This window comes from Dromaius novaehollandiae, chromosome 15 (genome assembly GCF_036370855.1).
Source record: "Dromaius novaehollandiae isolate bDroNov1 chromosome 15, bDroNov1.hap1, whole genome shotgun sequence".
Taxonomy (NCBI): domain Eukaryota; kingdom Metazoa; phylum Chordata; class Aves; order Casuariiformes; family Dromaiidae; genus Dromaius; species Dromaius novaehollandiae.
Genome location: NC_088112.1, coordinates 13155856 through 13183200, shown reverse-complemented (window position 1 = coordinate 13183200; position 27345 = coordinate 13155856). Strand labels below are relative to the sequence as shown.

Sequence of the window (27345 nt, the reverse complement as noted above, 5' to 3'; positions counted from 1 at the left end):
TTCCTATTACCTTCTGCCATGGACTTGCTGTGTAACATTTAACAGAATAACTTGCTTCTCTTTCCCTCATGTGTACAATGGGTGCAGTGTTATAGTCTTCATGATGCATGATGGAAGGCTAAAACATTAACTTTATCGAATGTAGGAAGAAGTATTATTATTTCTTTATTATAACCATCACTATACAGAACTATAGTAATCAAAACTCTTGTGGCCTAAGCAAAATGTCCACTGAATTAACTGAGAAGTAATGAAAATGATGAATGTTTTTCTAGTGACAGTGACGAGGAAAAATCGAGAAGAGGTAAATCTCCCAAAGCTGAATTTAAAGATGAAGAGGAGACTGTAACAACCAAACATATCCATATTACACAGGCTACAGAAACTACCACCACCAGACACAAACGCACAGCAAATCCTTCGAAAACCATTGACTTGGGAGCAGCAGCACATTATACAGGGGATAAAGCAAGCCCAGAACAGAATGCTGCTCATACTGCACAGCCTACAGGAAAGGTAAGGCAGCAGGAGAGCACAATAAAATGTGACTTTGGAATTTGTTTTCTTCTAAACTCTGAGACAATTTCTAGTTAGAAATACAATTTTTGTTATGCAGCCTTCAGGAGAAGTATTTTATCAAAAATAGTAGGATGGGGTTTTTCAAAGGCTATGAAATAGTTTGATTATAGAATGTCTCTTCTGTGATCAGTTTAAGATGTAGTGGGTTTTTTGGTTTTTTATTTGTTTTAATAAAGGCCACATTTACTCTCTTTTAGCAAAGTGAAGATCTTGGCCTTAAGCATGAAGGATTCTCTGAACCTGCACACTTATTGCCAAATTATCAAACTCTTCAGTTATCAGAAAGAAGACTGAGCCACTAGTTGTTCTGAACTAGTTGTTCAGTATTTGATCTGAAATTTAGGCAGGTTCCAGTGACTGGCTTCAAAGCCAAATCTGCCATCTCTCCAAAAAGCTTCCCAGAAAGTCATTTAAGATAAGTGATAGTTGGTTTTGTAATAGGCAAATACCTGCATTTCAAACTTCGTATTTCGTATCTAATGACTTAAAATTACATACCTTTTAGGCTCTGCTGTAAGTCACTGCAAGTAATACAGCTGACACTTTAACAAGGTCATTTTGAATTACCTGTATAGCTTTCTGAACTGGCCTGAATTTAAGCTGACCTTTCAGCATATCTTAATTTCAGATCTGCCTGGATTATTTTCACAGCAAGTTCTGCTATGGTTGCTTGTATTAATCCAGCAGTTTTCCACTTGCATGTATTTAGATATTCTAGGGGTTTTAAGGAAAACTGATCAAGTGGGATATTTTGTTCTACTTGAATTTTACCTGCTCTTTTTTAGAAGGGATTTACTCTTCGTGATAGTAGAACAGATAAATCATTACTCTTTTCCTCTGTTTTTGTGTTGTTTTTTAACTCAATTCAGTGTAATAAGAGCTGTACAAGTGCTAAATATTTCCCTCTGGTCCTGTTTTCCTAAAGGGAGAACTCTTACCTTGAACAAATGAGACACAATTTTAGTTCTAGCTTTTTGATTCTCCTTGTACAAACATTAGACAGAAGTGGATGTGTAGTTTAAATGGCAGGAACCTATCAAGGATGCACTGACCAGATTTTTTCTTTAAAAGAGGTGGCTGGAGGTGGGAAAAGATTAATTGTGTGGCTGTTTCTTCAGGCTTCTGTACCCTCTGGCAGTAAGTCATCTAATGACCTAGTTGATTTGTTGTTTGATGGAGTCAGTCAGCCAGCCTCAACAGGTAAGCCCATCTTGGTTTTACGTTCTTAATGCATATTTTGATGAACTAATTCTGAGGATAAGCTTACTTTATCTGAGGAAAACTCTTACATAAATAGAGGAATAAATAAATTGAAAAATCAATACTCTAAAACGTAGAGTTGCCTAGAACCTTTTGTAGCAAGCACTGTTTGTGCTATTGCGTAGGATTAAAGCTAGCAGCACGAAGATCAACTACCTGATCAGTCTGTCAGAAACTGTGTTTGTAATGCAGTTATTTTTAATTAACTCTGAAAGCAAGTGCAATCCATTCAAGTTTAAGCATTCCTTATAGTGCAATTAAAGGGCTAGGCAGCTATGGAAATGGATGATGTTCATATAAGCCTTCGTCTAAAGTATATGGCAGACTTGTTTCTTTATCTCATGTTATCTTGGCCCTTGGTTGATCCTAACCTTAATATCAAAATCAAATTGCTGCCTGAAAGTTAAACTGTTCACTGTAAAATATGTCCCTTTAACTCTTTAAATGTGAAGCTGAATTTTAAGTCCATTAATATTCATGTCAGCTTGTCCTTAAACTCTCTAACTGCAGTTACTTTTCAGGAGTTTAAGTTTCGGTGTTTTGCATACAGGATTCCCATTGGATTTTGGGGGGGGGGGGAGTTTGCTTTTTAAAACCCTGAACTTTACCAACTTGTTATTGTGCTTATAGGTCCTTAATAGCAACAGTTTTGTTTGTGGCTAGTGTGGAACATAAAGGTATTCTTTCATGCATCTGTGGTCTAACGGCACAGTTGGAGGAGAGGCAACTGTGGGCAGAGTCTTTGTTAAAAGATCACTTTGAATGGAGGATTAAATGAGCATGTGCCTTTTTTTAGATAAGAGACCTTTCATGTAACTTCTCTCCATTACAAATAGCAGCTTCTATTACTAGGTATAGAACTTCATTCATACAGTTTGTAGAATTGTGTGCATGTGTGTGTTGGATGATAAATACTCAAATCCAGCATTTGTTAAAGAAAATCTAAAATTGTGTGAGACTGTACCGAAAAATGGCAGTCTGGTGGCTGGATGCCAATGTGTGCAGAAGTGGCTGAATTCATACATATGTAAATACTTTTATCCTGAGTTATGTCACTTCTTGGTGTACTGTAGTGGGAGCCCCTATAATATGTCACACTAGATAGTTTCATTATAATGCCTGAGCAAAGGCAGTATTATGAGCACCTTATGCAATGAGGTTCCTTTCATTACTGGGATACCAAAATACTCTGTCAGTATTTAATAAAAGGTAAAATACATCAAAACTCTGCCACAGGGGGAGGTTTGGGCGGGGAGGAGGGGACAGCAGAACTGTCCCTTTAGTTGTAATATACATCTCAGTATCAAATACCAGTCTTAATCTTTTATTTCCCCTTTTTCCCTTTTCTGATAGAGCCTTAGAGCTTTGTGCTGCTTTATTTGGGGGAAATTAGATTAAGTTTATGTCTATAGTTAGAAATATGTATTTCCTGATGTTTCAAAAATAAAATTTGCCTCATGTATCTTGTTCTTTTATGCATAGAGAAAACACCCCCAAATTTGAAGAACTTACTTTGCATTGTTTTTCTTTGTTTTCTTTAAGTTCATGTGCAAAGGTGTTAATGTACATTGGAATTACTGGGGTTCAGTAGAATTTTAAGATCCAGAATCAGAATCGCTATCCCAGATCAGTTCTGAAACTTCTCTTATCCAGTTCTTATGGACTCTTGATCTCATCTTGATTGGGGAAAAATAGAAATGGGAGCCTTTTCTTTATAGAAAAAGAAATTGTGTTGAGAACAGAAGTTTTCACTTCAAACTGAACCTTCTTGTATTTCATACAAATAAAGCTAAGACAGCTTTCATATTTCAGTGTATTTGAATCTTTCATCCATTTGGTTCTTTGCTGTAGAAAGCTTTATTATTTTTCCCTTCCCTCTCTCCTCTCTCCTTTTCCAAAGCAACATTTAGAAACGGTGTCGAGGAGAACCGTATTACCAGCTGGTCCTGCTGAATAACCTCTTTGCTGACCTAGGAAGGCAGATGGAAAGGGTTCATTTATAGTGACAGATCTCGCATGGGAATCTTTGAGGATAGCTCCTGTTGAGAAGATTAGCACTGTCCTTCACGTGCAGGTCACTTGTTACGACCACTGTTCCTTGCAGCACAGGGTGTGGGAACATTCCCAGTGTCACGCAAGACACAGGGAAGGGGGCAAATGCAGCCTTTGATCTATCCTGTGAAGAAATTGGCAGGGAAGTGCTGTGAATTCCAGGAACTCAGAATTTGCTCATCTATATATATATTTTCAGGTGCAGAGATATAGAAGAAAGGTGGTGAGGTTTGGGGGTTTACACATTGCTAAAGCAACACAGTTTGTTTGCGAGGGAGAAGACTGGTTGCCATAAAGGAGTAATCCTTGGAAGAAGATGCAGAATCTTCAGTTAGACCAGCTGGAAGTAATTTTTGGTGGTGTTTGAGATTAGGTTCTTCAATCTTATCTGGTGATACCTTTCTTTAGAGAATTACTGCATTCAGCTTAAGCTCTGCTGCCTTTTTTGGGAACTGTTTCATTTAAAAACAGGCAAGTAAGAGATGGAGAAAAAAGTTGACTGGGCTGAGAATGTTAAGGGGTTATTTTGGGTTTGAACCTAGTTCTGGTTTCAAAATTAAATTAATCCCTAGATACTTTGACTAACAGCCCAGGAGTAATAGGCATGCTATGAGAGCATTGATTTTGAGGATGTGGTCTGATAGAATTTGAGACCGTGGCATCTATGTCGCTCATTCTGCATGTAAAAAAACCCAAGCCATTAACCTATTTTGAGCCCTGTAACAGAGACGCGCATGAAAAAAAAATGCTGTGAAAATGTTAATTGCAATGGACAGAGTAAACATAATCAACACAGCTTTTGGCTTAATATTTCACTGGCTCATCCTACCCTTTTCATTCTTAGATTGTACTTAATATAAAAATTCTATATCAACTTACATAAGGTACTTATTAGATCACTTCAGAAATTGTGAAGAAGAAATTTCTTCATTGTGAAATATCTTCCCTTTTGAAAAGGTGGTAAAAGAACTACAGTAGTGATATATTTCTGAAAATTCAAAGACTGCCCTTGCATTCTCTTCTCATGTTTTATATCATATGGTACACACACTGCAAGAAAAGGCCATTTCCCCCTGGAAGAACAGTCGCCTTGCTGGCACTGTCTACAGTAAAATAACATTAAAAAGAAATATAAGTACACATGTATTAGAAAGTGAATGGTTCCTTTTATTACTGCTAGCCATTTATTAAAAAGGAGATGGTTCTAGTTTAATTAACCCAGTTGAGAGTAGCAGATGGGGCAGAATGTCTTGCAGCGATAAGACAATTCAGAAATGGCACCAGATGTTGGAAGCTGTCCCTGGTGGTGTTTGAGTGCAGCACAGATGTTTCAGTCCCACCTGGCTAGTTTCTAAGCACTGCAGGCTAAGCAGCTGTGATGTAACCTATATAATGTACTCATAACACTAAAAGCAAAATAATTGAACTGCTGCAGCTTCTTCTAAGGGTGGGGCTGTTTGGAGGTTAAATCTTTGAGGACAAACAACTAAGGTCAACTTTTTGGCTTTCTCAGGTCAGTAGAATATCTAGTTAAAAGCAGTAGAGAGAGTAATTGGCTGATTGCTGTCAACTGTGTTTTGGATTAAAAAACAGTTTTGTTTTCCAGGATATAATTCTTAGAGGGGGTTTTGTAACTTGGCTGTATTTTTTTTAATGAAAAATTGTTACTAGGCTGTATTCAGAAGTTAATAATTTATTTGCTAGTATAAAAATGTCTGTTTGGAAAACTTAATGTTTCTGATGTGGAAAGGAAGCAAACTTATTAAAAAAAAAAAAAACAAAACCACAAATAACAAATGCAAGCTCTGTCCTTGAAATCCCAAGTCAAGATCGTTGCGAAATCATTCATGCTTTAAGTAACATAACTTAATATAAGAAGACATTTAATTTTTCATGATAAGCAGCAGAATAACAACTTTTCCAATGAAAGCGTTTGGCTTTTGTCTATTACACTTCCAAAGTTTTAATTTCATAAACTGCCAAACTAGTGCCATCACTACCTAGCTGAATCCTTGTTAACCTTTTTAATCTCTCTAAACTTATTTTTAGAGGTAGTAAGCACAACTTGTATCTTTCGTTTCTTTCCTAGGAAAAAAAATTGCAAGATCTGCAATGCAGTTGGGAATAATCCAGTTTGGTGGTGCTCAGGCATGTGTATATAAAGTATGGTGATGAATAGGAAAAACAGTGCAGACTTATGGAGCAGAATCAATAAATCCATCTTGCCAAACACAGGACAGCTTTTCTTTGTAAATCCCTCATGCAGTTATAGCAATGGATCTTTGCACAGTCCTGTAACAGCACTTCTCTTCCTTCTGTTTCTAGGTGGATCAGCTGACCCATTTGGAGGATTTGCTGATTTTAGCTCAGCTGCTGCTTCAGCAAGTTTCCCATCATCTCAAGGTAGGATTAATTTACAGATTGAAATGCTGTTTAGGGGCAGAAAGAGGGAAGGGATGCCACATGGCATTACTGAAAGTCATTTCCCTTTCCAGGGGAAACTGTGTATTTTACATAACTGGACCACAAGTGCTAGATTTAGTAAGGAAGAGGCCCGTTGTGGGGTGCAGCACAATGTGTCTTATTGGATCTGAAGTTTTTTCTGAACTTTGTCATAAAAATATATTGGTAGAAGTTTAAAATATATCCCTGTTCAACTAAAAGCATATAATAAAACAGCTCCAAATCTCACTTTGAAATGTACTGAAATAAGATGCGACTTGTGGAGTGGAAAAGTTACTAAAACTTGAAATAAACAAGCGTGGGTCGAAGTGCTGGCTGAAGAGTACTCATTTCACAAAGTTTTAAAAAAAAAAGCCTAACACACTCCATTATTATAATAGTGGACAAGGATCTATTTTAACTGGCATTCTACAGTATGATGAATGCTTCAAGATGACAGTATCTGTGTTTCCACAGTGATTGGAAAATTGGTGATGTTTCTTTGGCTGTACTGATAGGATTTTTATATCAATCGTCATTGTGTTTGTAGTGCTTTATGTAAGGTCATTCAACTATTTTATTTTTTTTGCGAGGAAAAAGTAGTCTTTTTCTAATACTACAGCTGACAGTTTGTAAGGCTTTCAGATACAAGTAGGTCTTTTTTAAAAAAAAAAAAAAAAAAAAAAAAAAAAAAACTTGCATGAAGTGCTTGATAGTCTGTTTTCCTTGGTTGTGACAATGCTGTGAACTGAAAAGTGGGCAGGAGGACTTTATGCTGCTGTTCATAGTTTCCAGACATGCACAGAGGGTTCAGCTCTGTCTTAAGAACTTTAATTATATGGGCTGGACAGTAAATTAAATAGGTTTTGTGCTTATCCGCAAGTATAATAAAGAGAACATAGGGGAATAATGATGGAAAAATAGCAGTAGAATTTTTGACGTAGCTAAAAGTTCAAATTAAACTCTTGTACCGCTGAAAGCATGGAACCAAATTGTAAAATAATTGCTTACTCCTACTTGCAGCCCATCTCTAAAAGTTGAACAAAAAGACAGGATCATGAGCAATGGGAAGTAGCAGCCCACCTGTGCTAGAAAAATGATAGTCCCTAAAGATGCCCTCAGATCCCATCTGTCTCTTAAGATTAAAAGAAAAAATTATTGTAATAATTTAGAGAGAGATTGGCCTTGTCAGAGGTATAATGAGGTGAATGTAGACAAGCTATTTCCAAAACTTCCAATGAAGTGTGGGTTACTGTTGGAAGGCCTGGGATGGTGCAGGGTGAAATACGTGAAGTTATGGCTTCCATACACGGTACAGCCTCACTGAGAGGTTTTGAATTTATGTATATGCATCTGGGGGATGAAGATGACCGATATTTTCTTTTAGCTTAGCTAAATAACAATTTGTTTACTAAATTCTTTTCCCTTTTTAAAAAAAAAAAAATGTATCTAGATCTTATTTCAGTTAGATGTGAACAAGTCCCTGCCAATCACAAGAGTGAGACTTTAGAAAGGCTTGTTAGATCAGCACTCCACTTGTACTCATCTGGTTGCATGGCCTCCAGTTTAGAGCTGCCATGTGTCCAGCTGGTTGGCTCAGTGCAGGTGCGGTCACTTTACATGCAAACATAAGCTATTTTGTAGTCATCGGCTCTGTCCACTGAAAAACAGCGTTCAGGCGGTTTCCCTTAAAATTGGACTTAACGGTTTGCTGGGAAGCCGTCTAAAGTGATAGGCTTCCTATAGGCCAAATGTTTTGGCAGCCTGCAGTGCTACCCAGATAGGACAGTGCTGCAAAGGAGCACAGAGGGGAGGGGGGAAAGCTGGCTACCTTCTGTGAACTGAATTTGGGCAATAGTGATGTTGTGACTGGGAGTGCTCAGCAAGGATGTAGGATTAAGTCTAGAATGAGAAGAGAATAATGAAAAAATTTATCAGCAAATCTACCTGCGAGCCAGCTTTTAGTCAGCATGTTTATATCTCTCTTTTGCTGTGTTAGGAGAACTATATTGGGCATTTATTAGTTAATATACCTTTAATTTGCTTGGCAGGAAAAAACAGTTCTAATTTTTTATGGGCTTCCTTAGTCAAAACTAAGTTGCTTTGCGAACACAAAGCCGCCTACTATGCAAATAATTTGTGTGTTAATACAGCCTAAATTGATACAATCCTTTATCTGCATTAACATGATTAATCTATTCCAATCGCCATTATGCAAGGGACAAGGAGTGCTGTGAAATGATTAATCATTCTTGAACAGCGTAAGCCCCTCTAGAAATCTTTTCCTTCTTGATTAATCATCTTTGAAGTTCTACTAAGGGGCAAAACCTTATCCGTTTTACCCCCGCTTCCATTATTGTGCGCTCAGTGCACAGGTCTGAATGTAGAAGCAGCACACTCAGCATTTACTTATGTATCAGGAATATTTAAAGTAGGTTTTAATTTTTAATATGTAATACTAATTGAAATACTCTAGTATAGCCCTTCTTTGTGAGGGAGATCAAAGCAAATATTCTAGTAAAGCCCAAAGCTAATGAATATTAGTCTACTTCATGCACTGAAATTGTTGGCAACACTTGGATTTTGTGAACAGATTTACTCTCCTACTTCTTTATCTTTACCAATATGTTAGAATTTAAAGATGGCTAAAATTGGACTAGGCAGGTGTATATTGGTAAGTATATAAATAGAGTGTAAAAGACTACTACAGCTACCTTTTGAGTAGATAGAATACAGTAGAAAATTGCCATGCATGACCATTATAGAACTAGTCAGTGTCTAGGTTAGGACATGAAAACTGGCATTGGACTCATCTATCCCAGCTTTATATGCTTCAGTCTTCCTCTGCTCATCTAAAGAAATTCAAGGGATGATTTAACTGTTCATTAGAACTCAGAGTTCACTTCACCGCAGCAATGACATTACTTCCGGCTTAGACGTTTGAAGTACCACAAGTATATCAATGACATAATCAAAAAGCTGACCTGTGTGGTAGCCCAAACTTGGAATAAGATTCATAATCTGGGAATGCCAACTCTTTAACTGCATTGCTTTATTTTTAGCATCCCCTGTAGATGCACTTTTGTAAGTTGTTTTTTTTTTTTTTTTTTTTTTCCCCCCCTCCCTATCACTGTTGTGAATAACACTTTTCTTTTTAATAGAAAAGCAAGTGTTTTAGGGGCAATAATAACCTTTGAGTCAAATGACAGTATGTGTTATGACATATTGTTAGTTCATTGCTTTGTGTCTATGGACATCTGTCATCCTCAAGTAGGTAGTGTTGCAGCTGTATATATACAGCTTACACTGTTAGGCACTTCACAGTAAGATAATAGATAAAGCTGTAAGTTGTGTTTTCATTTAAGCACTTGTCTACAGAAACCCTGGTATATTGAAATGGAGCAAAGTTTTAGTATGACCTAAGAGTACAATGAAGCTTCTACTGACAGATTTCTTAGATTCAAGATTGAATTTTTTACTTCAAACCAAGAGATTTAGTTTAGGAATCCAATTTGGAAGACTTAGGTTTTACATTAACACTTAACAGGATGGAAAGAAATTATTCCTTATCACCTCGCCTAAGAATTCCCTGGTAACTTGCTTTCAAACTTCTGTTCCTATTCCTCTCAGTAGTGTTGTTTTGTACAAAGAGCTACTGATTATCTATAACCAAATTTGTTTTGAACTAGTATGTTCTATGATAGAATGAAATGAATGAAAAAATTGGTAAATTTGGTCAGTTCTAACTATTTTTTTGACTAGAGCCTCCAATCTACTCCTAAGTAATCTTTCAATCACATTTTGACTAAATAAAACCTGTCCCTACTTGTCTTACATCTACAGGTGATATGTTATCAAACATTCTTTTTCTGTCTGTGCGTGGGTGTTGCATATTTCCTTTGCTACCTTGTTAAAATTGTTGGAATATTCATGAGAGGGAATGATGTCCAGATGGAGGTTCTACCTGCAGATGTTAATCTGGACGGACACAGATCAGCTCTCATTTGTTTCAGTTCATAGAATATGGCATTTGTTCTGTGCTTTTTTCCACCTTCTACCTTTCTTTGTTATCGTCTTTCCTCTCACACTGTACCCTTCCCTTCAGGTACAGCAACAAGTGGAAATGGAGACTTTGGTGACTGGAGTGCCTTCAACCAAGCTCCTCCTTGTCCCAGTGCTTCATCTGGAGAGCTCTTCAGCAGCACTGCACAGCAGCCAGCTATAGAGCTCTTCAGTAGCTCACAGCCAGCTTCTGCCCAGCCTCCAACTGCTTCAAATGCTACTGATCTCTTTGACTTGATGGGCCCCTCCCAGGCAACCATGACCTCTTCACAAAGTATGAATTTCTCCATGATGAGCTCCAATGCTGTGGGCATCAGTTTACCCATGTCAAGGTCACAGGTATGCTGCTGCTGTTGTGCAGTTTGCTAGTGACTTTCCCGATTAATCTCTTGCATTCTCTTTAATCGCAACATTGAAATTGGATCCATTCCGCTCTTTCTGGTGTCCATATCAGATGTTCCGATCAGTTTTCATAAGAATGTTTTGTTCAAAAATGGTTTAGTAACCACGTAAAAAGAAAAGGTGCCAGATGTTCTTGGAAAGCCTTCTTTTATTAGCTGGTCTTCTCTGAGATGGTCTTCACTGCTGTCTGAAGTGTTGCTGCTTTGTTGGGGAAGGAAGTGGTTGATGTTTTAAACTTTAAAGCCATTAGCCACAGAATGTTATAGGTTTCTAACTTCAGGCAACTTAGCAGGCAGGTGGAGATGAGGACTGGTCTGTTGTCCAAAACCTGGAGGAACCTGCTTGAACAGAGAGTAACTGCTTTGGAAGCCAAAACACATCAACTTGGTGTTGGAAGGAGGGGGGGGGAAAAAAACAATCAGTTTCTGAAGTTCAAAACTTGACAGCAGGTGATCCCTGTCAGCCTGCCTCCTGATACAGGAGCTTGGTGCTAGCTTAAGAAACACTGTTCTAACCCATTCTAATGGCATATCAGCTGATGGCAACACTGCTTTGAAAGAGCTGAAGTTCATGACTAAAGATAATCTCATTAGGTTTTCATTGTCTTCTATGAAAAGATAAATACTTGTTTTAGTACTGAAGCCTATTGGTAAATTGTTTGAGCATGTGGTATCCCAACCAACTTTTCTTTTCTAGCCTCTGCAAAGCGTGAACGCTATGATGCCGAAGCCTAACCCTCTTTATAACCCAAGCACAGAGATGGTCCAGAAAAATGCAAGCAAAACTCTACCGTCAACTTGGTCAGATCCCAGCGTAAATATCAGTTTGGACAATTTAGTACCTGGGATGCAGCCTTCCAAACCTCAGCAGCCATCACTTAATACCATGATGCAGCAACAAAGTGAGTGATTGTTCATACACTCTTTTGTTTGAACACGGAGCTCTCTAGGAGTTTAGTAGGTTATCTTAAAGGTGGAATGTTTTGCTAATTACTGTTTTCCTACATGTAGTTATAATTCTGTTTCTTAAACTACTGTGGTGCTTCTGTCAAAAGTGGTCTCTTGTAAACAGAGATTGACAACCTAGGAAGCTGTGCAACTCTACAGGGCTTTACTGTAGAACTTACACCACTCCCATGTCTTGATTTCAGGTTTCCTAATCTCTAGAACTCTCAATATGCATAGTAGGACATATTGCTATAAAATGTTTAAAGCTTTTGTAATGGTTTTCTGAGTCTTAACATAGAAAAAGTGGAAATGAGCAAAATAGGCACATCTTTGACCTGTGTGTCTTTGTTCAGTGATTATCACATAAATTGAGTATCTTTCAGTCAGAATCTGATGACTGAAGTTTTTATATCCGTTTGTTTTTGTAGATATGCAACAACCTATGAATGTCATGACTCAAAACTTTGCAGCCGTGAACCTCAGTCCTCAACCTAACATGATGCCTGTTCGACCCCAGACAAGCCCATTGATGGGAGGGCCCATTCCTGTGGGGATGGGAATGCCCAGTGTGATGACAGGTACGATGGGGATGACCTCTATAGGACCTACACCTATGATGAACCAGGGAATGATGGGAATAAATGTGAACATGGGAGTGCCAGCTACAGGAATGGGTTTGACGGGCACAATAGGAATGGGGGTACCCAATATCGCTATGACCTCTGCTATGACTCCTGGGACTGTACAACCCAAGCAAGATGCCTTTGCAAATTTTGCCAATTTTAGTAAATAAAGATTGTAAAAAAACAAATAATAGGCAGACTGAATGAAGGATTTTTAGCTGCACAAATATAGCTGGGAAGGGACGGAAAAAACACTGATCAATACTTTTTTTTTTTTTTTCCTTTATCAGTTACTTAAAGTATCTACATAAAGAACCAAAAGCTATTTTCTAAATGTTGAAATAACTAGCATTCAAATTCTGGAGAGATGAAAGGTTCTTCTGAGGAATGTGTTAGATGATTTTGCAAAATAATTTGTATTGAGACCATCAAAAGCTTTTCCTAGGTAGAAGAACCAATTTTAATGCTGAAACCTGATGGAAGACTGGAATGGAGGTTGGGTAGAAATGTTTGAATCTAATTTTATACTTTTCTTTTTTCTTGAGGAGCTTGACTTTCTTCCCCTCCCCCCCCCGATTGCTCTGTCGTAATTGGATCATTCCTTTTACTACCACTCTGAATCCACAATTGGAGTCACTCAAATACTATGATCAGTTTTTTATAAGAAAATATATTTTTGTCCAAAAATGGCTTACATATGTGATTATGGCTAATTCAAAGGGACCTGGAATGTATATATACTTTTGCTAATGTTCCAGCCACACTGCTATGTTACCCAAATTTTTATTGTAAAAATCCTCTTTCAGCAATTTGATCAATAAGTTTCTGGGGCTCTGCATGCCTCTACCGTTATAACTCGTATCCAGTGCAGATCTGGGAGAAGCTTTATCCAAGACTGCTGTAAGGTTTCCTTTTAGAAAACTCCAGAAAATGCTTTCTTTTTTTTTTTTTTTCCTCTCTTCTCTCTCATTTCTTTTACAGTGGCACTTAGCATCCTTTGTAACACCAATATCCCTATGGAGTCACTGGTTTACAGTGTCAGCAGCAGTCAAAAGGCAAAAATATTTATTTTTGGCATCATTACAAAAAGTAAGGTGAATTACATTGTGTTAAGTTATAGAAATCTATAACCCTACTTAATCCAACAGCATTGGATCTTAGCTTTTATACAACATTTGGTGATACTTTTGTGTAAATATGGCATTAGCAGCTGTGGAATCCAATAGAGGAGTAAAATATATATATATTATTAAAGGAAACCTGTAGCAGTCACAGATTTTACTGATTTAATGAAAACAAAAGAATGAATTAAGGTTTTTGGGGTTTTTGTTTTTTGTTTTTCCTTCTGTAATTCTGTGTTAAGTTGACATGAATCATGATTCTAGAATCTGGAATACAAAGACATTGTTCTATTCACAAGCTGGGAATATTACTAAGAATAAGCACTATACTATAGGTATGAAATTTATTGCCTCCCTTTTCTTATGTTGGATTTCTTTTTTATTATTAAATTGATAAAACTTTGTTTCCATTGTATTCATAATGTTCTGTTATACATAACATTAAAATGTTCATTAAAATCAATGTTGGGCTGCCTTTCCTTTCATTCCATTTGACGTTTATGAGAGCATTTGGGAAAAAAAATAATTATAATTTGGGCAAAGTAATTTTTATAAATAATTTAAAATTGTTTAATGACTTCTTATCTGAAGCCTTTCCTATCTGGCTCTACTGTTAGGAATTAAAAATGAAGCAGGCAAGATATCCTGACCCGCTCCAGCCTTGCTAATGCTCCATCTACAACATTTCTAATTAGGCAGAAATTCATGTACTTCAGCTAAGTGGTAATGAAAAGTGATTCATTTGCTGAATAAGAGATGAGAGTGAGTGTAATTAGCTGACTGCGGTTTTTAATCTTTCAACAATTCAATGTGTTTAAATTAGTTTCAAAGAATAGGAGCTTTCAAGTGTTGTTACATCAAAGTAATCAAGGCAGGCTTTAACGGCTGAGTGTGAGAGACCGCTCTGGTTCCCATTCTAAAACCTTTAAACTTTGGAATAATCATCTACAAAACCTCTAGTTCTAAAGATGGGAAGATTCAACCTGGTTCAAAATATGCAAAATTGTTAGATAGGGAGAAGGCTAGCTCTGGAGGGCAGGTGGGTGGCAAGGAAAACCAAATGATTAGAGCAAACCTGTAGTCCGTCACAAGCTTAGTGATGCTAAAGAGGCACAGTGCTTCTAAGCAGGGTGAGCCTATTCATAATGGTGTCCTTCTAGGCTAAGTCTAGCTAGCTAAATAGTTGGCTTTCAGTTTAAAGATATCTTTGTTTAGGTTGCTCAGATCTCTTCAGAGGAAATTCCATGACATAGCCTCCAACCAAGAGACTAATTACAATGAAATATATTTGTCAGGGTTTAGAGTAACTGCAGCAGAAAACATTTGGTCATTTCTCTGTTCTTGTTGACTAAGATGTAATGGACGCAGTGCCTATGCTTATGGACCAGTTGTAGTACTGAACTGATTCATTGCCTTAATCATACACTGTTCTCATGGACCTTAATTATCTTAATTATCTAAGTATCTTAATTATGAAAAAGGTTGTACGGCTTAGAGCTTGGAGAGCAGTTTTTTATTCAACAAGTCTGTCTGCAGGTAGAAGAGAAGGATGTCCTTTAAACCAAAATAAACATCAAAAGAAAACCTGGAAAGATCCCTTTGGAACATGGACCAAGTGCATCCCCACTAAATTTTAGCCTGCAGCGATGGGATCCAGTTGAATGAAGGTTTTATTTTGCATGTTTAGAGGAAGAGAATGTGATAATCAGTGTAGAAGGCATAGATCATAGGCAAAGGTGGTGCTTAGCTATACTATCTTTAGGATAAAGCCTGGATATAAAATGGATTGCAAGTGTTTGCTGAAAACAATACTGGGTGCATTTAAGGTGGACAGCATAGAATGTGTCTATCAGTATTCTTTCCTACTGTTAGTATTTATTATTTTGCTCGTACCTGAAAGATATGACTTGGGGGTGAAAATGAAAACAGACTGCAATGCAAACAGTGGCAAATCTACCTATTCATTGACTGCTGTCTGATATAAATGGAATCTACAACCTAAATCATGCTACTACATTAGTACAGTTAGAAGTCCTTCCGTCTTTTTTGAACCCAAGTCCAGCTGTAACTGCAAACTGACCAGAAGCCCAGGTGTGGCTGGCTAGTGTGCTGCATAGTCCTATCATGGGCCTGTATTTGGCTTCTTCCCGCTGCCCTTCAGGAAAAATCTGGCTTCCTTGTGCTTCACCCAACCTGTTCACAAGTTGTATTCTGCATGTCTTTAAAAAAAAAAAAAAAAAAAGTGTGCTCATATTATCATGATAGTATCCAAAGTGCTTAAGCTTTAAAAATGCAGGCTATAAGTGCATTCCTGAAAGTTGTGACCAGTGCCAGCATAGCTGCATGGTCTTTTCACACCAAGCTGGAAAGCAGCAACTGTCATGGGAGTTTTGGGTCTAAAGGGAGTTATTTATGAGATGGAATTAACTGTACTCATTGTCTGATTGTAAGAGGCAAACTTTGCCACCTTTGCATTTGGGAGTTTTTAAACTTATTAAGAGTTCAGATAAAATTACTGAAATGCTTTGTAAAGGATGTCTGTACTTAAGAAGAGAGAGAGGCTCAGAATCTATCCTTGCATGTTTATGGAATCTCTTTAAAAAAATGATTCTTGATGCTGGGTACAACAGAGAAACTCCTGCACAGGTGCAGGTTCAGTGATAACTTGAGCATCCACTGTGTTCTACAAAAGAAATTATATTCAAAACAGCTAAACAAGGGTATTTATAGCAGCATCTGTTTCAACTCTATCTGTCAGCTAAGAACAGTCTGACACAGCTTAAGGGAGGTGGGGGAGGGATTTATCAATGAAGTGTTTACATAATGCAGGCAGGCATTGTATACTCAAGGTGATATCAACTATAACAGGATAACAAATATCTAAAGACACTTTTATTCTCTGAGGCCTTTGCTCCAGGAGTCGCTCTACAAAATTGCCTCCACATTCATCTGTGCATGACTGTAAATACTTTTATAGCATATGACACTGTATAGTACCTTCACTTGGTTCTGATTAAAGGTTTTAATGGAAATGTGACTTTTTCCAGTTTTCTTCAAAGCAATCACTGAGTACAATTCAGAATTGTTGTAGGCAAACCTGTAGGGTCTCAGTGCATGTTGAAATACTTTGCTCTGGGTTAAGCAAAATATTTAATTTGATGGCAAAGGAGACTTTTTCAGTTAATGCTCAGAACTCCAGGACACTGAAAAATCAGTTGTTATACTGTTCCAGGTATTGCTGACATCTGACTGGCAAAAAGAGGAGTGAGAGAAGTGGAAACTAAATACTGAGTATCTGTATGCTTCCACTTATTCCACCCAGGAGCTCTTTCTGCTGCATAGGGACAGCAGTTGCCCTCTTCCTCCTATATTAATAATTGGAGGGCAGCTTGCTCTCTTTGGAGGCTCCTTGGAGGCTGTAGCTATGGGATGAGATGGAGCTTGAATTGCCAGAAACGCAGAATCACCATGAATGCTTTTCTTCATAACACATGGATTTGGATAAACATTTCAGTGGGAGAATGGCTTCCTTGGGGTAGTGGGGGGAGATGGTTATTATCCTAGCAGCACTCCTAGCTGGGATGCTGTGGAAATTTCCTTCTTTTCAGATACAGCAGCCTTTAAAAGCAGAAACATCTTTTGTTTTCATTTTTGATGTGCTTCTGTGGCTGCTGTTCAGATAAGGGAGGAAAAGAGGGTAAGACAAGAGAATTCTGCAGTAGGCAGAAAATGAAGAAAGGTGCCTTTAGCAAAACTTTGGTGTAGCTGAGGGGTCTTTACACCCACAGGAGTAGTCCAAGTGGCTACATGTATGTAAGTTCTGTGCATGTACAGAGAAGTGTCAGCTCATCTCTAATTTTAAAGAAACAGTTTTTACTCCTCATGAATTTGCATTTTTTTTTTAATCATGTGCCATAAGGTACTGGTTCAGTAATTAACTGGCTCTTTAATAGAGCTACAATTACTTTATTTCATGATAAGGAAAAAAAGAAAGCCTTCCAAGACAGCGTTACTTTCGACATCTGGGAACCTCCTAACAGCTGGCTATCTAATGAATATGCATCTGCTTAAGAGGCTGTAGTCCATTAATAAACCAATAGATATAAAACAGAAACAATCTTTGTCAGCTTCAAATGAGATTGGATGCAATGTGCTGTGAAGTGTCACTGTCACATTGAATCAAGTTGGGGAGGTTAACAGTTGACTCTTTGGTACCAGTGTCTTTGTGGCTGAGACAAGGTTTGCAGCTTTACAGGAAGGGGGATGGGGATGAGTGCTGCAATCACAGAGCTTTGCAGGTGGTTTCTGCTGCATTCTGCTTCCCTGTTTCTCCTGGTACCAGTTGTATTTGAGGCACTGGTGACCTTTTATTTGCAAAGCCAACTAGTCTGGTTCAGTTTGACAAAGGAGGGTGTGTTTTTTTCCTACAGAAATGATTTGAGACAGATGATTTTATCATGTGAATAAATGACTGGGGAGACAGTTACAGGAATGTGATAAAAATGCACCTACTTGACTGAGAACTGGGGCTTTCTAAGGGGATTGCGAACACAGTGAGCCGTGTTGTACAACAGGATTGTTGTAGGGTGAAATAAACACTCTTAAAAATCATGGCAGTGACCCCCTTTGGCTGTTGAAATATCCCTGACCCCTTAAGAGTTGTATCCACTCTTGTTCTAAGGTACGTAGCATCATATGTTGTCCCAACCTGTAGCAATGTTTGGTATCTTATTATGTTATTCTGCACCTCTGTGTCCTGTGATGGCTCCTGTAGACTCTGAAGTGGATTTAGCATTACTGTAAGCATCCCTGTCCCCTTTATGCAGCTGTCTAATCCAGTGGGGTTAGTCTAGTACATTCATCTTTTCAATTGTAAACACACTAAATATTAGCCTCTTGAAGCAGTGATAATTATTTCTGATGCAAAGTGCTAACTAGTTGGAATTCTCTTTAGAGAAAAGTTAGAATTTCATCTTAAGCCATACTTTAGATGAAACTTAAGTTGACGGTTAAAGTTACTATTGACTTTTAACTAACCCGTCTTCCTTCTCCCCTGTGACATAGGTATGTGCATCTTTTATTTTTGGTAGTGGAGTCATGCATTAGAGACAAATTTAGACTATGTAAGTTTTAGTTCTCAGTTACTCTCCCTATAAATTGAAATTTGGGTCCTCCACCCCTCCACACACACACACACACCCTGCAGCTCTCTTGTAAATATTGGTCTTCTGTTTAGCAGAAAGAGATCAGCACAGGACAAAGCATTTTTTTTTAAGTTATGGCTTTTGGTTAAGATAAAATAAAAGCAAGAAAAGTGAAAAGGGGAACATAAGTTCTCTGTAATTACTGCAGATCTTTTCTAGCAACTTCTCCAGAGGGAAAACTATTGCTCTCCCTATGTATCATCATGTTGATGTAATTTTAGCTAAAATCTGAGATTGACTTAATTCCTAGAATAATATTTCTCTTACCCTTATTAGTAAGATTTAGAACAGATGAAAATTCAAAGTGTGTTCCAGGGTTGCAGCCATACTGGTGACAAACTCCGCTTTTCAAACTTAAGGTGTTGCACAAAAGGCTGGTGTAAACCAAAGGTATAAATCTCTGTACTACCACTCAAGCATCCTTTCTTTGTGGGGTACAATTTTCTATTCTTATTTTGGGTGTGGGTGCTGCTGCATTGCCGCAGTCTGCATCTCTGGGCAAGAGAAAGTGCTTTTTGGCTTGAGGACTGGCAGCCAGGGAACCAGTGCTAGACCTTTGGTGCTCCCCCCTGTCATCCCAGCTCACACGCAGCAGAGACTGCCCAGCAACAGGGCACCTCCTCGCTTACAGAAGTGTCCCAGGGACATGTTGCACTGCCCTGCAGCAGTGGAGGAGAAGCAAAAAAAAAAAAAAAAAAAAGTTCACAGCAAATGCTGATAACAGTTGGGTTTGTTTTGTCCAGGTTAGGTCACAGATTATAAGGTTAATTATTTTCATAGTGAGCTGTAAAGCTTAGCAATGTCCCATTGACTAAGCAGAATTCAGGATTTTTCAGGACAGACTTTTAAGGGGAAGTCAGGCACCTACAGCCAGTCTCTTGGTGCATGTTGGGTTTTGCTGTCAACCATTTCCCCCAGAGTAAGGGGGGAAAGTGCCCAGCCTCCAAACTTCTGCTGCAAGGAGGCTCTACCCTCCTCCCCCCCACACTTTGGGACGCTCATGTATGACACCTGCTCCACTGCATGTTTTGAGAGAGCCTGGACAGCTGATGCACAGAAGAGCCTTTGGAGGGTTTTGAGAACCTATACTAGATTGACAGCATTCCCAGGCAGGCTAGTCTAGCTTTTTCTTATTGGCATCAGGAGAAAGGGGTTTTTTTTTTTTTTCCTAACAACTTGTCAAAAATCTAATCTTTGCCCTACCCCTGACATGAAGAACAGGTGAATCTAGCGAGCAAAGTTCAAGTTTCTCATGAGGATTGGACTCCTCTGGCCCTTTTTGAATACCAGCAGGTAGGTCACTGATTAGCAACCCACCTTCCTTCCCTCAGGAACTCTGGCTATTCATCCCAGCATTAGCAGGACTAAGATGCTATGGTTTTATCTTTTTGAGACAGACAAAAGAGCAAGCTGTAAAGGAGGGCTGTCCTTTTAAATACTTTTGCTTTTCAAGGTCATTTGTGGAGCTTTTATCAATCAGAAAGCTAAATTCATACAAAAAGCATCTATAATGAACCAAGCATATCTTGAACCTTACCCTCAGCCGAATACGAATTATGTAGGAAGGTACTTCAGTGGCCATGTTCACCGAGTTCAGCATCCCTGTGAACATTAAGAAAGCAAGCTGAAAAGCCACTGCTATTGTGGTTTGGCATCTATCAATTTTTTTGTCTTTTTTCCATAATTGATGTATTAATTATAGTATCTTAATGATCTATTTAAAATAAATAAACCATTTACACCAATTCAAAGGTATTTTGTGATGTTCAGCTGATATTAAAATAGCACCAGCCTTATGTGCTTTTTCAGCAAGTGACCTAATTAGTTAATAAAGTAATTGAATATTAAAAAGGATGTTGCAAGTGATTAAAATTTAAGAGCCTTCAGAACATTATTAAAGCTATAAATCATACATCACTGTTTTAATTTGCATAGCTACAGAATTACTAATGGTCCCACATGCATAAGCTACTTGGCAATTAGTCTTTTAACAAACTGTTGGTGATACTATGAGGTTACCAAAATCTTTGCCCGTTTTTGATTTGCAAACAAAATCCAAGATGAGAGAACAAGAAGGGTTAAATTCCTAAAAGCGAGGAAATTAAGTTCTTTTACATGCCTTTCTGCAGTAGCCTCTGTTCAGTCATTGTCCCTAGCCCTTCCTGCCAGAGGACTACATCCTCTAAAATCACATCTAGGTGTAAAAGGGAGAGGAGGAAGTTTCTGTCTCCACTTTGAACTTCCTAGACTAGCACTGAAGTGTTTTTCCAGGCTAGCTCAACGTGCAGGAATTTCCTTACCTGCTGGGACAGTCTCCATTTTTGTCTCCTACAGACAACAGTCACAGTGACACTTCTCTTCTTCATCACCTGCATTCCAATTCCACTAACAGCTCTGGTGGGACTGAGTGAAGGGAGAGAGCCACCAACACGAGGCCGTGGTTTTTGAACTTTGTCCTGTGCACATCTTAGGGTCATGTGAAAGACAGTCAAAACCAGCTGTCTGTCACCTTCCACTCCCTAAGCTGGGGCTCGCAGCCTTGTGGGCAATCTTAAGTATCTGCAAACACAAAAAAAAATTGGAAAAAATAGCACTAATCTGGAGCTACCTGCTCTGCCTGTGTCACTGGGTAGAGCCCATTTCCTGGTGCATTGCGCCTCTACGGGTCGGCTGGCCACAGCCTGTGTGCCACTTCTTGGGCTGGCTGCAGGCGGAAGGTGAGACAAGATGACAGTTGTGAACTTAATTAGAGGCAAACTGCTTTGGCCAAATGATCTCCCCTCGCTCTCCCTCTAACCAACAGCCAGCATTTCTGCAGGGACAGTTCCAGCTATCAGGAACACAGTCCAGCACTCCTGAGCTCTAGGGGGGGTACGGGCCATTGCACAAAGCAGATCTGTCACCATCTTTAGGGCCTACAGACTGACAAGAGAAAAGACGGTGCTCTGGGCAAAACCAGCCACCTACCAGTGAATGACCCGGTGTGCGACAGAGCACAACCTTAACAGCGGTCAACTTAACAGCAACAGGCAGAAGCAGCCGAAGCTATGGGCACGGCCCAGGCAGCCAGCACAATCTCAGTATGAGCTCAGAGGCCTCTTCCACCACAAATTAGTGCTGCACACAGCCTCCTGCTCCCAGGGCTAAACCCTTCAGCTCAGCCTGGCCCATGCAGGAGCTCAGACCCAGCAGGAATGATTGTTTGCTTGTTCCCACTCTACAGACAAACTGACTCACAGCAAAGGAGCTGGAGCCTCCATGATTTCTCACCTTTTCCTTTGTTAGGGAGAGCAGATGCTCTCCCTTCTGGAAGCTGGGAACCTCAGCAGCCCAGCTCCTTCCAGGAAAGCAGGGACTGGAATCTGGGAAACTCTGGCTCTCCCATTTCTCCTATTCCCTTGCAAAATGCCCTTCTCATTTGCTGCAGTTGAACTGCTTGTGTAAGCTGATATATATTCATCTTGTAAGTCACATGTCCGTGTTTTGGAGCAAAAAAGACATCACAGAACAGTGCTTACACGCAAACCAAAGATGTCGTTTCCACCAAGTCAACAGAAGCCTTGATGTAGTTTTAGCTATGAAAGTGCACTGGCTGCTACATTACAGAGAGAAGTTCTTTTTTTGTGCTGCAAAACTTTGCAGGAGCTTTCTCTGAAGCCTTTATTGAGGTCAAGGGCTGCAGCCTAGTGCAGTCTTTCCGTGTCAGCCCGCAGCACTCTTTGAAAGCCCTTACACTAGATATTGTGACAAATGCCAGCTCTTTGTTCGTTAGTTTACACTTGGTAATAGATGTGAGGCAAGGGTAGAGGATGGCTCTCAGCAAGCGATTCACACTCTGCTGCACTAACATTTACCACGTCTGTCTTGAATAGTTGGAGACAGTGCAAGCCTCTTTTAAGGGTCTGTGTATTTAATTAAAACAGCAAGCTAAGGAATGGGTGACTTCAGAACATTTTGACCCAACAAGGAATGACAAGCACATGGCTGCTTTTAAAATAAATTAATTAATACCCACTATCTTACCAGTATAAGCCTGTCATCACATGAGAAGCGTAGGCAAAGCCAGCTGCAAAGTAGTTTTGTAAACCATGCTATGTACATGCAAATGTTACTGTGATACAAGCAACATATTGGCCATCCAAGATGAACTAGAAAAGACTGAAATTTATACCAATTTGCATCATTTGGCTGGTTTTAGGGCAAGTTAAATAGAGGATCTGTCTCAGTGCACCTGGATTCTACCACTCGATTTCACTTCTGCATTGCAACATTACACACCAGTGTTTGCCAGCTGCTGGCAAGCGCTCAAAACGTCAACACGAGCATGTGAACAAGAGCCCGTTCTGCAGTGTCACACGAGATCAGCTGGCGGCAGGTGTGCCCGTAGGTGGAAGCTGGGACTAGCATGTTCTGCACAATTAGAGGTTTTAGCTTTTAAACATCCAGTTTAAAAAAAAAAAACACTAAAAACATGTGCAATTTGAGAAGCAGATGTAGCTGGTGCACCAGATAACCCTTTCCCTACCCATTGTTTTCCTGATCACCATGCTAGATAATTGTTTCATATACCACGTGGGATCCTAGCACTTTGTTACGAAAAAAGCCTGTTCCATGTGGGACCATATCTCCCTGCGACAGTCTTCCAAAAGAGGACAAATCTAAGATGATTCCTTGCTCTCAGATTTAAACAATTCCATTTTTAGTGGTGGTTGCAAGAGGGCGAGTTGAGGACATCCTTGCACGTATCTATTTCTGTGGCCCCAGCTCACATCCAGGCCTTAGAAACCGCGAACCTCAGCTGAAAACATTCAGGAGCACCTGGACTCCGAGGGCTGTCTGGATTTTAGATTTGCCTGTGCAAATTTGGCAGGAGGTTTTTAGCCATGAAGCTCGAATTCCTGAATGAGGTCTAAGTGTAGCCCTGCCCACCAGAAAACACCAGCATTACATACACAAACATCAGTTTTTCAAGTATGCCAAAACACTGGTTCAACCCAAAGACAACTCAAAATGATACTGTAAGACTTGCTGTAAGAGTACCTTTCCACAGTGTCACCTCCTATAGCATCTGCACCAAAAACCTTAACTTCCAAAAAGGATGGGACAGGCACATTTCCAATCACAAGGTGCTGCTTTGTCAAAGCATAGTCCCTTCAGTGTTGTTTTGAACTTTTTTATCCAGGGGTTTGAAACTGCCTCCCAGCAAGCCCTTGGCGCATGGAGATCCTGCCAAGCATCCCCACTTTCCTTCAGCTTCCTATTGTTCTAATTTTGGACTCTCCAAGCAACTAAAAATAAGTTCTCCTCTAGTCATTTCTTCCACCATTTTCAGAACTTTGTAATGTTACCTAACATTTGCCTGATTTTCCCCCAAAGAACCAACAAAGAACTCTTCTTCTCATCACCGAAGTGTAAGATCTGTATCTTTCTACGTTCTGGTTCAGCTTTTTCTGTGCTTGCAATACAGACTGTGGCTGACTCCAGCCTCCTCAGCCTCAGAGTTATTTTGTATTTTTTCTGCCTAATGCAGCATAGTATCCTGTTTGCCATCCTTCCTGTTGCTATATGCTATTAGCACGATAGTATCAGTTTTTCCACTCAAACTCCCACATCCTTTTCCTGATCAACATGTTATATGATTGTTCCATTGACCACAGTCTGATGGGAAAAACTTACTCCGCTAGAGCCTTGTCCCCAAAAGGATAGGACAGGCTTCCCCCTAGGGAAGGGGGCTGGTTTCTTTCTTCAAGGCCTATGCTGCTGTATTTATGGAAAACTCTATCAAAACACCCATATCCTCAAAGAATATTACCCTATAGCATTTACTCCACTGTATCACTTGCACATAAATACATGATTTCAGCCTTTAAATATACAATGAGCTATAGCTATACGTGGTGCACTAATTCCTGCCTATTTTACAGCCTCAGAAGCATCTGCTCACAGTCTCCGTTTGTAGCTATGTTCTGATACACCTACCACAGCAGCACCGACTCCTGCTGCCCCACATCCCGTATTTCTTTTAGGCAGTGTCATTGTCCATGCTGGGTGGCCATAGGACTCCCTGTGACAGTTATACCCATATACTTTTACTGTTAGGAAACATACCTGTGAGACAGCCTTGCTGGCAAAGACCATTCCCCACTGCAGCTCCTTCCTCCACCTTGGTCCAGCGATGGTCTCCTCTGCTAAGGGTTGCCTCCCAGAGAGGTCTTCAGATTTCTGTCTTCATATATTCTACAGCAAATACAGTGATGTTTTTCCTACCCTGGTCTTTCTTTTGTGGGCTCTGTTTAAGCAACAACCAGTTTGCAGAGAACACTCCTAAGCCAAAAGATGGTGACAAATTTTTGGTCAGTTCCTGCCAGCTCTGTTCATAATCCCCTGACCCAAAGGCAGAGGCCCTTTCCCAATTGCTTCAACCATTCAGAACAATTTTTGCAGAGAAACTTGATCTATCCAACTGAGCTGGAAAGCAATGTTTCGTGGGGGTCTGCCATATACGCAGGGCTGGGCCTAAGCAGCCTGATGCAGCATGTTGTGTCTGACAAACACCCAAACTCTTGGCCTGAGCTGCGTATCGGGCCTGCACACATCCCACAGAAACATTCAGGGTTTCTGGCTGCTCCAATTTCACTTCCACCCTGTTCCCAGATCCCACGCAGGATCTGGAGGATACCTGGCACAGTTACTCCATCCATACTGATCTGACCACAGCAGCCAGAGAAAGGGGAAGGTGCTGAGCCCACACCATGATTTGCTCACGCTCCTGGAGTCGGACAGGTTACATAAATTCAATATTAATAGGAAAGAGCAGTGCTGCAGCGGGGCTGGCTGCACTGCCTGTGCCTTTCTGCCGGGCTCCGGCTGGAAGCGTTCAGCGCTGGTCGCCGGAGAACTCGCTCCCCAGCCGCAGAGCGCGCAGGAATTTCCCTTCAACCTACTGCCACCTCGTGGAAAGTGAGCAGAGTGTATAAAGGGGGAATATTTTAACAGGATCACAGTAACATTTCAAGTTCTTCTTCCCTTGGTCGCAATAGGGAAAAGGAAAGCAAGCAAGTATTTTGCAATTGAAATTAAATACACTGCCGCTCTCCTCCAAACAGCAATGTAAAGTACAGCAGAAGTTTGTTCTCTTGATGTCAAAGCAAGGCTTCCCTCAGCCTTTTCCCCACAGACTACAATCACCTTCAATTTATTTAATGCTCCCTTTTCATGGAGAGAACATCAACAGATTTGCTGCTCGTTAGAGCTGTCGCGGGGCTTGGCAGGGTCTGTGCGACGCTCCGCCATCACTGAGCTTCCTGAGCTCAAAGGGAAGGTCTGGCCAACAAACCCCCCAATAAAGAAGGAGCAATCGAGAGCTGTAACATACAGGCGATTCTTCGAACAATCTTCATCAAGCATTTAGTGCCCACAGACGAGGTCAAATTCAGAGCACTTGAAAATTTCTCCAGTCCTTTCCTACAGGACAGGTAGGACATACAGAACAGGAGTGCACTTCTCAGCTCCCTTGCGGGGCCCATCTATCCCTCCTTAGGATGGGTTTCCCAGGCAGAGTGCTGGGGCTCTGTGCTCACTCTAATTTTAGCCCATTCAGATGGCCAGTTGCAGGGAAGGATCTATGGGGTTTGCAGCTATGTCCCAGAGGAATCCGGACCATCAAAACTGTGCCATAAAAGCTGCAAGTAAATTAGCACAGATCATTCTTTACAAACACAATCTGGATTTGAACTACAACCAGAATCTGAACTGTTCACTCTCCCAAACCATCCTTAAAAAAAAGGATCTGCATAAATAGCAATATCCAAAAGTATTTATTATACAGCTAGATCTGTGAGCTTTTTGTGCAGCGTAAGATGGAATTGCTTGGGAGACAGTAACATATCCAGGCCCAGACTTACTTCTGTATCCAAATTTCGTTCAAGTGTCAGGCAGCAGTGCTGCAGAGCTGCACTGCGCGAGTGACCTCAAGGACAGAGTCATCCCAGAAGCAGCTACAATTTGTAATGACACCAAAAAGCAGATGGAAGGGAAGCAATGGTAGAACCAGTGAACAGTGAAACAGAGGCTAGCAAATTAAGCGCGATCTCAACTGCAAACTCTTCAGCTGGTCAAAGAGACCAACAGGGATGACTAGCACACAAAAGAGGCTTTAAGGTGATTCAGGAAGCTGTATTAAACATTTGTTTTTAAATCTGCCAAATATTGCAAAAGCGGAAGGAGAGGCCAAGGCACTAGCAAAGGGCAGGTGGAGCTAGCTCCTCAAAGCAGCTTCTAAAGAATTACCTTCTTCTGTTGAAAGTCGGAGCCCCCAGCCCAGGCTGTTATGAAGGAAATTCATCTTGCGAGATGCTGCTCTCCCGGTGAATCTTCACAAAAACTACACCTCTGCCAGCAGAACTGAGGCAGACTGGCATTAGCGGAAAATCCAACCCAGCTGATGTCATTAGTAACTCTTCAGTTTATATTCATTGTCCATTAATTCAGAAAACCAATGATACCTGCATTTTAAATATTAAAATATTCAAATACTTATTCAGATTCCAAGCAGGCTGTAAGCGTCACCCAGGCTGATCCAGAAACGTAGCACGGGAATCAGCAACAGACTTCTCTGTACGATTAAAACTTTGTTTTTGACATACCCTGTGCC

General features: G+C 40.0%; 1 protein-coding gene across 1 annotated transcript in view; it reads left to right on the top strand.

Moving 5' to 3' along the window:
• The window catches only part of CLINT1 (clathrin interactor 1), a 54314-nt gene extending 40363 nt beyond the window's left edge, over positions 1 to 13951 (top strand). Inside the window, exons 7-12 of the mRNA XM_026118602.2 lie at positions 276 to 516; positions 1698 to 1779; positions 6217 to 6294; positions 10439 to 10734; positions 11494 to 11698; positions 12173 to 13951. Of these exons, the coding sequence (XP_025974387.1) occupies positions 276 to 516; positions 1698 to 1779; positions 6217 to 6294; positions 10439 to 10734; positions 11494 to 11698; positions 12173 to 12537 (1267 nt within the window). The 3' untranslated portion in view covers positions 12538 to 13951. The remainder of the gene's footprint in view (positions 1 to 275; positions 517 to 1697; positions 1780 to 6216; positions 6295 to 10438; positions 10735 to 11493; positions 11699 to 12172) is intronic.
• Positions 13952 to 27345: the final 13394 nt, after the last annotated feature.